Genomic DNA, 12,354 nt, shown 5'->3' with positions numbered 1-12,354 from the left:
CAGCATTCAGGAAAAGATGAGATTGAGAGTGAAGCAGTCCCCTGAATTGGGTGTCTTCCATCTAGGAAACAGTAACTGATAAACTGCGCATGAAAATCCATAAGAGAACAGCACACAAATGGAAACAGCAGATGGGTCTGAACTCTATTGCTCAAGGATACAGAATGACCCTAGAACACAGATACATAACAGTCCACAAGGAAATTAAATAGATGAGAAAAATGAGTCCAAGCATTTTCATAATGATAAAAGAAACCAAAACACTAAAAATTATTAATCTAGAAATGATTGGCTGGGATTGAAGTCTTCGCTTACCCCTTTCTGGAGCCCACAAAATGGGAATGTTGGGAATTTCTGCAGCAGAAAAACAGAAGAGAAAAGGGATTTCTGACTCCCAGTTTGAGGAAAGCAGGTCAAATTTAGGGCTGTATGAACTGGTTCAGGGAACTAAGAACCAGCCTGAACCTTCTCCCTTCCTCAGAATCAAACCATTTCTGAGTTTTGGGAAAGGTTTAGGAAGCCCTTACCCCATCATTTCCCACAACCCCCTTTCACACTTACCTCCAGTGCAAACAGTTTCCAGCAAGGAGGTACTTGAGAAAATTCACTCCCATGTTTATACCATGGCAAAATTTGAGGATGAGCAACTACTGGTACTTCCTGTAGGTCAGGTTTCTGATTTAGTGGGATCCCTTCCACTCTTTGTGAGTGAACAGAGGGGACAGATTACTAGAAACTACCCACCTCTTCGAAAGTGGATGAGAAAGGAATCAGCATCATTAAAATCAATCAATCAATAATAATAATACCAGTAAATACCGTGGTAATCTCATCTACTGTCATGGATTTTAATTCCATTTATATGTTGATGACTCTAAAAACCAATATTTCTAGCCCAGACTTTTCTCTGAACCCCAGATGCATATATCTAACTGCAATTCAACATCTCCACTTGGATATCTAAACGCAGTTTAAGTTTCTGTGACCAAAGTAAAACTCCCAATATTTCCCCTCAAACCTACTCTTCCCACAGTCTTCTCCATTTCAGTAAATGGCACTCTCTCCTTCCAATTGCCCAAGTCAAATCCTGGGTCTTATACTTGACTTCTCTCTTTCTCTTATTCTATCTGTTATCTCTACCTTCAACAATCTATCCACTACCATCACCACTGGTCTAAGCCACTATCATTTTTCACCTGGATTATTTTAATAGCCTCCTAACTGGTTTCCCTATTAAAATATAACACAGATCATGCCATGCCTCTGCTCCATTACATTAAGTCTTCTCCATTACAAGTTATACATGATCCGTGGCTTCCACTCTCTCCTCCATTAAGTCTTGGCTTAAATGTCATTTTATCAATGAGGCCTTGCTTGATGAGACTCTATTTAAAATTATAACCCTCTTTCCTGCCTTGACTACCTATCCTCCTCCCCTGGTTTATGTTAATCCATAGAACTTGCCATCTCCAATACTATACATTTTATTGGTTTTCTTATATTTGTGCCCCCCACAAAAATGTAAATTCCCTAAAGGCAGGAACTTTTTGATTTCTTTGTTCATTGCTGTATCTCCAACATCCTGAACATATGTATATGTAACAGGTTATATACATATATATTTATTTATTTATTTTTACTTGTGGGGCTTCTCCTTTCTTCTTCTCACCACCATACTAATGGGATGGGGTTCTCCTTTTTTGATATCAAATTTTCAAAGCATTCTTCTGAAAAGCTCACAACTATTGAGCTTTTGGATTAGCAGAGCAGATGCTATTGCACTACAGGATAGGAACGTTCTAAAATAGGGGTTGGCAAACTACAGCCCATAGGCCAAATCCTGCCCACTGCCTGTTTTTCCTATGACCTACAACCTAAGAATGACCTTTACATTTTTGAATGATTCAAAAAAAAAAAAAATCAAAAGAAGAACAGTATTTTGTGTACGTGAAAACTACATGAAATCCAATTTCAGTGACCATAATAAAGTTTTATTGGAGCACAGCAAAGCTCATTCAATTGATATCATCTATGGCTATTTTTATGCTAAAGGGCTAGAAGAGTTGGGTGGTTGTGACAGAAACCACATGGCCTATGAAGTATAAAATACTTACCACCTGGCCCTTTAAAGAGTAAGTTTGCTGACCCCTGTCCCAAGGTATTTTATATTTAAAAGGCAAAGGGTAATAACTAAAGTTTGAGCAAAGACAGACTAGAGTTATCACTACTTCCGTTGCTACTGTTACCCATGACGCACCTTTGAGGGAAGGAGCATTTATACTAGGATTTGCTTTCAATATTATATAAAAGCAGCCCTTTCATTCCTCTAAATATTATTTATTACTAATGGTGAAATTCATTCATCTGTCTATCTCACAGAGCAGCCCCATCTTAAGGGACAGAGCACAGTACTGGTAAGTTTTGAAAATGGCAAAATGGGAGGGAGTAAAAGAGGAAGTAAATGGGGCCCACAAATAGAACCCATATCAAAGTATCACATAATTAACCAAACTTCTAAATACCCTGCTTAACAATAGTGGGATATTGGCATGATGTGAATTTCCTATGAACCTCACCAATGGAGTTACTATTAAAGTAACCTCATTATCATGGGATTGCCTATACAATGTAGTCCTGAATTACAGCAAGAAAAAACACATTATAAGACTTCATTATATTTACAAAATATTCAAAACTAACACTTACTTTCTCATTGGCTCAAATATCTACATTTTGTAGGAAAGTATTTTAAAAATTTGCAAAATTCATTCAAAATCACCTCCTAATCAAAACTGACCTACTTTTTCTTCCATAAAGTCTTACCCTGAGGATTATCATATGAAAGGATATTATGTTATTTGCTACAATCAAACTTATGGAAAGGAGTGAAAAGGCTGAGATCAAGACACTTAAATTATCCCACTGACATCCATCACTATAATGCTATCTTCATTCTTCACAGAGCAGTGTAATTTATTTCTTCTTATATCAATTAGTCATTCTGCATTGTTGCCTTTGGTCTCTTTCTCTCTCTCTCACAGTGAAACTGACAACACTTCATCTTCTAACTCCATACTTCCAAGAGTTTACACTTCTTTCTTTTCAGCATCTTTTGAAGGAAATGGACTCTTTTCTCCAAATTCTCATCTGGGTGCCATTCATGATGATCTGAAATGGTTACTCCTTCATTGGGCATTTTTCCTCTTTTTTTTTTAACAGCAGCTGTGCTCTTTTCAAGTCCCAGTATAAAGAAATAATACTGGTAAAATTATTAGGATCATTCCAAATTTTTTATTTTGTCATCTGAATCCACTTTCTGACTTCCTATCAGCTTCCTTTTATAGCAGGTAATAACATAAAGTTATAAATATTCAGCCCTTCTAATACAATATTATTTTGAGAAGTTCATGGTAACTGACAGATATAAATCCACTTGTTGTTATCTTATATTTTGTGTGAAAAGCAACATTAAGTCCATTTTACAGATGGATATCTAATATATGGAGAGATGAATTCACATTCTTGATTTCAAGCAGTAATACAGAAAGGAATATCCTGAAATCTTCATTCCTGTATGTCTCTAGATAAATCTACTTTTAGCATTTTATATCTGCAAAATACTGAATAGTATTTTGCTGTTAATGTCTTAGCACATATTTTGCAAAGCCTAAGTATTTGGTTATGCCATCCTCTATTCATTTTATAAGAATAGGCTTGTAAGCATGAGTTGAAAATGTGATTTCAAGATTTTATCACTTTGATAATATTTGGTAATTAATTTGGTAAAATAAGCATTTAAATGTCTTCTACGATCTATCGTTTTCCTTTCCCACAACTGTGCTATTGTGTACTTTAGGTCTTCTCCTGCTTGATTTTTTTCTCCAGAGAAAAATTCTTTCAATATTTATTCAACCCTTATTTACTTATTTTTTAAGCTAAAGTGTTTTCTTCTTATATTGTAGATAATAATAATAGCAAATATTTATGTAGTAAATAAATATTGATTTTAGTGCCTCACTTGTCACATAATATAACTACCCTATGAGGTAAGTTCTTAAGTACTCTTACTAGCTACATTTTACATATAAGAAAACTGAGGTATAGAAAGTTAAGTAAGTTGTACAAGGCCACATACTAGTATTCTTAGATTCAAACCCCAAAAGTCTATGCTCTTAACCACTATGTCATGCTGCTTCATAAATGATTATATGGGTCACACTACTTTTCTAGTTAGAACTCTAATTAGAAATAATACTTGCCATTATTTGTATCTATACTTATTTGTATGTTTACTCAAGACATGATCTGTCTTCCCAATACGGGCCCCATAAAAGCTAAAAACAAATTCTGGTTAAGAGTAGGCATGCAATTAAGACATACACAACTGAAGACATAATTTAATTTGTGGATTCTACGTATATAAAGTTTTTGTCTTTGCCTCATTCTCAAAATTCCAAAATTCTGACCTCGAGGAGTAATGTACTTTTTCCTCTTGAAAATGAGCATTTCAATTTGTTTTAAATGCAAAGTCACTTTTTGCCCTAATTACTTCATGCATTGCTTAATGGTGGGGTTATGGTTTGAGAAATGTGTCATTAGGTGATTGTGCAAACATTACAGAGTGTATTTACACAAACCTAGATGGTGTAGCCTACTACATACCTGGGCTACATGGTATATAGCCTATTGCTCTTAGGCTTCAAACTTGTATAGCATGTTACTGTACTGAGTACTGTAGGCAATTGTGGCACAATGTTAAGTATCTGTGTATGAAAACATATCTAAACATAGAAATGGTACAGTAAAAATATGGTACTATAATCTTATGGAACCCTGTCCTATAAGTAGTCTATCGCTGACTGAAATGTCATTATGAGAGATGACTGTACTAGCATTTCACCAGTGCCAACAAATTATTTGACCTTCACTAGATCAAAGAAAATGCGATCTATTTTTTAAAAATAAATCTTTTCATATCAAAATAAAACTCTAAAAAGCTGAGGAATGTGGATTATTATCTATTATATGTAAGCTTTGATAACATCTCATATTCAGAGTCAGGGAGAAGGCCAGTAGGCATGTGACTATCAGATGAACCACATTCTATGATACAGGGCCTAAAATTAGAAATAAATTAATAATTGAGGAAAATCAATTCTGATAGCTCTATTCCTATAAAATATGTAAAAAAAAAAATACTTAACGTGCTATTACATTCTCATTTTTAACAGACTTGGGAAGAAACCTAAGTCAATTAAAATTTTCATTTCCTGTAGAGTTATAGCCATTGACAATAACTTTTTGATTGCTTTCTTTCACTCATTCTATTTATCATTTTCCTCTCTTCATTTTTTTCTAACAACACACACATCCCATAAACAATTATCTTTTGTATTTGTAGATCAAATTAATTATTGACAATTATTGACTGTAAAATACTATTACCTTAAGGGAGAAGTTTTACATTATTTTATATTCATCAAATTGATATTTGTGTTTTCTACCTATAACTTCTGACCCTATTTAAAATATATGCAATCCTGAATTGTATATTGATAAATGTGTCTAAAAAGTTCTTCTCTTTTAGGCACAACTATCAAAGACAGACAAGTTAAAAACAAATAATTATATAATTCAGGTCCAAAATCATATTTCTACATTCTTGACATGCCAGTATTATATCTTAGAACTGCATCTGCTTAAGTGTATAAAAGGAAATGGGAAATTAGTAGAATTATTTTTTGGTGTCCCTATCTTGCTTTTACATTTATTTATTTTTTAAAGGCTTAACAGTTCTACAGACTTTTGCCATACACATTCATAGCATATATATTTATATATATAAAATATGAAGTGAAGGGGCTGGCTGGTTAGTTCATTTGATTAGAGTGTAGTGCTGATAACACTAAGGTCAACGGTTTGGATCCCCTTACCAGCCAGCTGCCAAAAAACAAAAACGAAAACGAAAAACCACAACAACCACAAAATAAAACATGGAGTGAAGCAAACCCATATATTTCAAGTTACTCACAATCAGGTAAATCACTTTTCAAAAATAGGTATTAGAGAGGACATATTTATGTATATTTTAAACTCATTAAAAACACACTCCAATACAACTTTACCCAAGTAATTGCTAAAGGCTTATTTGAATATAAGAGTACCACTGTGGTTTCCAAGAAATTGAAAAACTTACTTAAGAATAGAAGGCTGCTCAATGTCTGATATAATGAAACATGAAAGGTCATGGATATAGACTCTTGTCAACTAATTGTACTAAAAAGAGAAAAAAAAGAGGAAAGAAAAATAAACAGATACTAGAATAGCAGAAATTCAAGATTTCTGATTTATATGGAGATGAAAAAGATTAAAGAGAAAGCTTACTCAGTCAAAATTAAGAAATAACAACAATATTATGAAGACTTTATGGACATACTTTAAATCAGTATGACTATATTTGTCCATTTGGTAGTTATATATGAAAAAAAAAAACCCTACCAAATTTGTCCGTTTGGTAGTTATATAGCAACTAATAAAAAATATTTAATCTTCATAAGTTAACTCTTACATAAAATGCCAGAAACAGTTCTCACTGAATGCTTACAGCCACCTTGGTAAATAAGTACTTTTATTCCCCGCATTTTATAGGAAACTAAGGCACAGAATAGTTAAATAACTACTGTATTGAGGTATAACACAAAAATATATTTGTTCTTTGTCCTTGGTTCCAGACATAGAATTCTTAAAACTCTTGGAATTTCCTGAGTGATAGCAGTTTCTTTTGTTATTCATTACAAACCCCTTTAGATCACCCCTGAATTTATGCTAATGAGATGACTTAGGTTGGAGCCTCTAGATAGCCTCAAGACAGTGCTGTTCACTAGAAAGAACAAGTGATTAGACTGTGGAACTTTCAGCCCCACCCACTGAGGAGTGGGGCTGGAGATTGAGCTCTATGAAAACTTTTGAATAATGAGATTCAGAGAGAGTCCAGATTGAATCCATATTCAGGTGCTGGAAGAGTGAGAATGCATAGAACCTCTGCCCATCCTCCCCAACATACCTTGCCCTATGCATCTCTTCCAGAGTTTTGAGAGCCAGTCTAGCAAATTATTGAATTGGAAAGGGGGGGGGCCTGTGGGAACCCACTGACTTTGTAGCCAAGTAGGACTGAAGTGTGAGGACCTGATACCTGTGACTGGCATCTGAAGTGAAGGCAGTCATGTGAGACTGAGCTCTTAAACCTGTGGAGTCTGATGCTGATTCCAGACAGGTAGTGTCACAATTGAATTGAAATGAAATGGACATTTGATGTCTGGACAGTGGAGAATTGGTTGGTATGAGAAAAAAACCCACACAATTGGTATCATAAATTTAAGTAAAAACAGCCCATATATGGTCACCTTATTAGGAGGTAGGTAGCACAGCCAGAATTCAAAGGTCTGAATTTTCAGCCTAGCATTTTGATATTAACTTGAAGCTCCATTGTATACAAAATACTTTGTGATGTGAATTATTACCTCACAATTAAAAATAATGCTGTTTTGGGTTATGAATGAGTTCTATGGTAATTTTTTTCTACTTTTCTGATATAAAAACAAGTAGTAGTATGAAAATATCAAATCATTACACAAAAAAATAAGGATATATAAACCCAAAGTATTTATCTCAAACATTTAACACAACGCCCAAACTGGAAAATTAATCTCTTCACATACGTAGTCAATTTTCTCACAAACAAAACAAAATGCAAACATACCTCTGCAGGAGATGGCTTCTCTTTCATTTCTACTTTTTTAGTTCATCTCACAGTATAAAAGAAATGTAAAAATTGGCCAAAGGACCATTTCCCTTTAGGACCCAGAAGCTTAATAAAGTGTATAAGGATGACCTTCTTATGTATGCAATTTTAGTTAACAATCTCCCAATACAACACTATTCCGATTGCTTTAAAAGCAAAATTATTTATGATTATAATTATAATAATATAAAAAAATGTGCCATGATTGTTACATAGGAAAATAGAAGATATTTTACTACTTGTTTAAAAAAATGCATTTTCATATCTTAGACCAGTAGTTTTCAAAGTTTGGAAGTGTAGAATATGGAGTAGTAACATCTGCCTGGCCTGGGGCCTTTTTGGAAATAAATTCTTAGGACCCACTGCAGGTTTACTGAATCAGAAATTCTAGGGGTGGTACCCAGAAGACTGTTTTAACGAGCCTTCTAATTGATTCTAATGCAGGCTACAGTTTGAAAACCACTGTACTAGCATAAGGACAGCAATTATTTAATAGATGCAAAGCAAAAGTACTTTGCTGTTAATAAAGCAGTAGATAGAATAGTGTACTGATTTGAAAATAGGAGGACATAGTTAACATTAAGTTGAAATAAAGCCAAGAAACACTTTTTTGGGAGCTAAGGAAACAATGTCATAAGTGGTAATGTAGTTTCCGTATGACTCCAAAGTAAAGCCTGAAGTCCGCCCGTGTATTAGTGAACAGTGCTCACTGTTCCTTCTTTCCCTAATTTTTCTTCCTGTGCAAAGGTTAAAGGTGATTCTTGTGGCATGAAGCCTAGCTATTAATTCTGTTTTCGACTTGTTAAATTCTACATTTAAGTGCAGTTCACATTTAAATTTATGGAAAATATAACCCTTTTTCATCAATAGTATAAAATTGGTATAAATATTCTATTGCAGTCATCCTACTGTACTTTGAGACAAATGACAAAAGTACTTCAAGAAAAGGGAAATCAGATCCAATTTTGTATTGACAAAGCACATCAGATCAGATGCCATGCTAACAGTCAGAATTTTGCTATCACCTTCCTTGGCAATGTGCCATGTGCCTGAAGTTCAGCTGACACTGCAAACCACCAAGCAAGCAAAGGATTGCTTTCTGGACCAGTCTTCCTCATATTGTATCATTTCTAGTTTAAGTCAGAAGGAAAAAAAAAAAAAAACTAAGAAACACATAATAATTCTTCCAAAGCAAAATTTTCACATACTTAGAACCATAAATCACTTATTCTGTCTAGCAAAATTATAAAAATGATATAAAAATAGTAAAAAGGATTACAAATAACAAGATTAGTTTACTCCCTGAATATGTATAAAAGGCATGTACTATCTCACCTCTGGAGTGACATCTCGTGGTGCAAACCCTGTTCCTCCAGTTGTTAGTATTAAATTAAGTTCCTTTTCATCACACCAATCTATCAGTGTTTCCTAAAAGAAAAAAATAGTATTGTCACATGCAGAATGACTTGCCTGCCTGCTCAAAACATTCCCAAGTCCTCAAACACTTCACATATAGTGAGAAAACACAGATTCAATCAACAAGAAAATTCTGAAGCATAATTCATGGAACAGTTTTATTCCTAACCAAAAAGCGCTGCAGTTTTGGGTATTTATTTCATGAATAAGAGAAAATGAGGATGCAAGCATCAAATTCTTGAAGGTAAGTGAAACACAAGAAATACCATAAAAAGTTTATACTTAATGTTTATTATGTACTTACATGGCACATCTGAAGTTCTTTTCAACCATTCAAAATATATTCAAGTCAAAAAAGCAATTGGCCACTGTATTAATTATATGATCTCATTATTTAATAACTGTACCAATCCTACCAGTTAATATTCATACTTCTACTTAATATATAAGGAAACACATTCATTGTTTCATTCACGGATTCAGCGATTAAAACACTTGCTGGTGGGCTCACAAACTAGAAGGAGAAAGAACCAGGATTCAAACTAAGTCTGCTGAACTTTCAGTTTATGTTCCCCTATATTCTGCCTATAATTGAATCAATATTTTCTGCTCATTTTCAGGTTGCTTAGGAAAGTTTTACATTTTTCCATATTTATTTTACTTGGTTGTCTTAAAAACAAGGGGTAGGAATAAATGATTGCTTAAAGTTACTTTTTCCACGCTAATATTATGACATTTATAGAGATTAGAATTAAATTTTGGAGCCGTTAGGGACCTTAGCATATTTACCCCTTTATTTTCTAGATGAGACAACTGAAGTAAAAAGTGGTTAAATAATTCACTCAAAGTTAAACAGCTAGTTTGTAAAGAAGTGGAACTAAGATCTCTGCTGGCTTTTTCTATCTATTGCTAATTCTATTAATCCAGCCTACATTTTAGTTATTTATTTTAAAGGGCTATTAAGTGCTTATTAGACTATAATCCCATACTTGCTTTGATATTGTTGATTATCTTTTTACAATTTAGAATCAAAATTTAATAATACAGTTACACCATTTAGTTGCTGATAACTAGATGTAAAATACAATGCTCTCAGTTCTCAAATTCCTCAGTGACAGAAAATGAGGATAAATATTTTAGAAGGACAAATGCAGGATCTAAACATGATTTTTTCCCCTATCTTCTCACATTATTGTTTTTTCCTGGTATCAGAGGAATCCAGAGCCCAAAGCTCCAAATGAGGAGGATTTTTTTCCTGCTATGATTAATTAATGGCAACAAACTATTTTTTAAAAGATAGAAATTGTAGGCTGCTGAGAGCTTAACTGATACAGTTATAGTTTTGTTCTGAGGAAAATTCAAAAAGAAAAAGAAAAAGAAAAAAGAAAAAAAATCAGTTAAGTACAATCCTTCCTCTGTATCCACGACTGGATTTAGGACCCTGTGGATACCAAAACCCATGGATGCTCAAATGCTTTATATAAAATGGCACAGTACTTGCATATAACCTATGCGCATTCTCCCATATACTTTAAATCATCTCTAGATTACTTATAATACCTGATACAATATAAATGCTATGGAAATAGTTGTTATACCACATTGTTTTTTAAAATTATTTTTTATTGTTTAGTTAATTTTTATTATTTTTTCATTTATTTTCAATTTGCAGTTGGTTGAATCTGCAGATGCAGAATGTATGGATATGGAGGGCCAACTATATTATAGTAAAGGTGTTCTGCGGTGATATCATAAACCAAAGTTAAACTTCAAGTGTCTGTCCTTCTATCTATTTAAAAAGTAGAAAAGCCTAACTATTCATTATTCCAAGTAGTTCATTATTATTTCTGGTATGTAATATGCATGACTGATACCACAACTAACCAGAGAGCAGATTAACTGACCTTAATCTTCTGTTGTAACCTAGAACACTTTGGATCTCTTTGTAACATTCCTAAGTTCTCTATCATGGTAGTGAAGTGCCTGTGCCACAACTTTCTCCTCTCTGACAACACTCCATTTACATCAGATCTTATAAAAAGTGATATGAAATCTAAGTTTTATCAACACAATATGTCAACACTAAAAAACATATCTATACCAAACACCAGCTTTCAGTATTAATACCAAGAGGGCATTCAGACTTTTCAACTTTCAAGATGCTAATACAGATAGTCAAAATGGTCCCTTTATATTGAAGAATGCTACTGAAGAATGTTTTGCAATAGGCAATACTTCCTTATAACATAATTCATCTGTTAAAAGTAAATGTTTACGGAGTATCTACCGTGTATTAAATGTTAAGAGTTAAAAAATAAATAAAACGCGGATCCTGATTTCAAAGAGCTAATGGTCAAGTAAGGGATTCTCAACCTTGGCTGCACACAAATCATCCATGTAGTTTTAAAAAATACCTGGGTCCCATCTCTGGGGTGCAGCCTGGGCACTGGAATGTTTAAAAGCTTCCCTGGTAATTCTAAAACGCAGTCAAGCAATTAAGAACTACTAGTCTAAAGAGACAATTTGTTCAGTTACTTGAGGGTAAATTTCACAGCTAACTCAACAGGGTGGGCCCACAGAGATGTCATAAAGCTTAAAATTAGTTGGAATACTCAAATTTTTCTATTCCTAGGATGGATAATTGGTAACCCTTACTATATAGATTTCTTTTACTTAGTAATATTTGATATCTTGAGCTCAATTAAAATTGTGTTCAAGTATCTGGGACATAGTATTTTGTTGTCCAAAGCAGCTGTTTTTGTGATGTGCATCAGTTTCTCATGTCACCAAAATTTTTAATTAGGCTTTTAGACTTTGAGACAAAATAGTGGGCTGGCTGGTTGCTCAGATGGTTAGAGCATGGTGTTATAATACCAAGGTCAAGGGTTCAGATCCTTGCACCAGCCAGCTGCCAAAAAAAAAAAAAAACAAACAAAAAACAAAGACAAAATAGCAATCCTATCATTCACTCAGTTGGTTTCCAAAACATAAGGATTCTTCTTCATCCCCCATATAGAGAATATCAGTATTCCAGGCCCCGAATAGTAACATGCATTTATTGATTCATTAATTCATGCATTTAACAAGAAAATATTTTAGGACATACTTTTATTTAGGCACTTCATTAGACAACAGGA

At 33.7% G+C, this 12,354-nt stretch overlaps 1 protein-coding gene across 4 annotated transcripts in view; it reads right to left on the bottom strand.

Moving 5' to 3' along the window:
* Window positions 1–12,354, bottom strand: part of GPHN (gephyrin) — a 562,178-nt gene that overhangs the window by 321,041 nt on the left and 228,783 nt on the right. For 2 of the 4 annotated variants that reach the window (XM_063088482.1, XM_063088484.1), the window contains exon 4: window positions 9,137–9,229. The exons of 1 other annotated variant lie outside the window; for it this stretch is intronic. In XM_063088482.1, the coding sequence (XP_062944552.1) occupies window positions 9,137–9,229 (93 nt within the window). Of the gene's footprint in view, window positions 1–315; window positions 355–9,136; window positions 9,230–12,354 lie in introns of all 4 variants that reach the window. One more of the 4 variants, XM_063088486.1, reaches the window with a different exon arrangement.

This window comes from Cynocephalus volans, chromosome 3 (assembly GCF_027409185.1).
Source record: "Cynocephalus volans isolate mCynVol1 chromosome 3, mCynVol1.pri, whole genome shotgun sequence".
Lineage (NCBI taxonomy): Eukaryota > Metazoa > Chordata > Mammalia > Dermoptera > Cynocephalidae > Cynocephalus > Cynocephalus volans.
The sequence above is the reverse complement of the archived record's forward strand: the minus strand, read 5'-3'. Positions and strand labels throughout refer to the sequence as shown.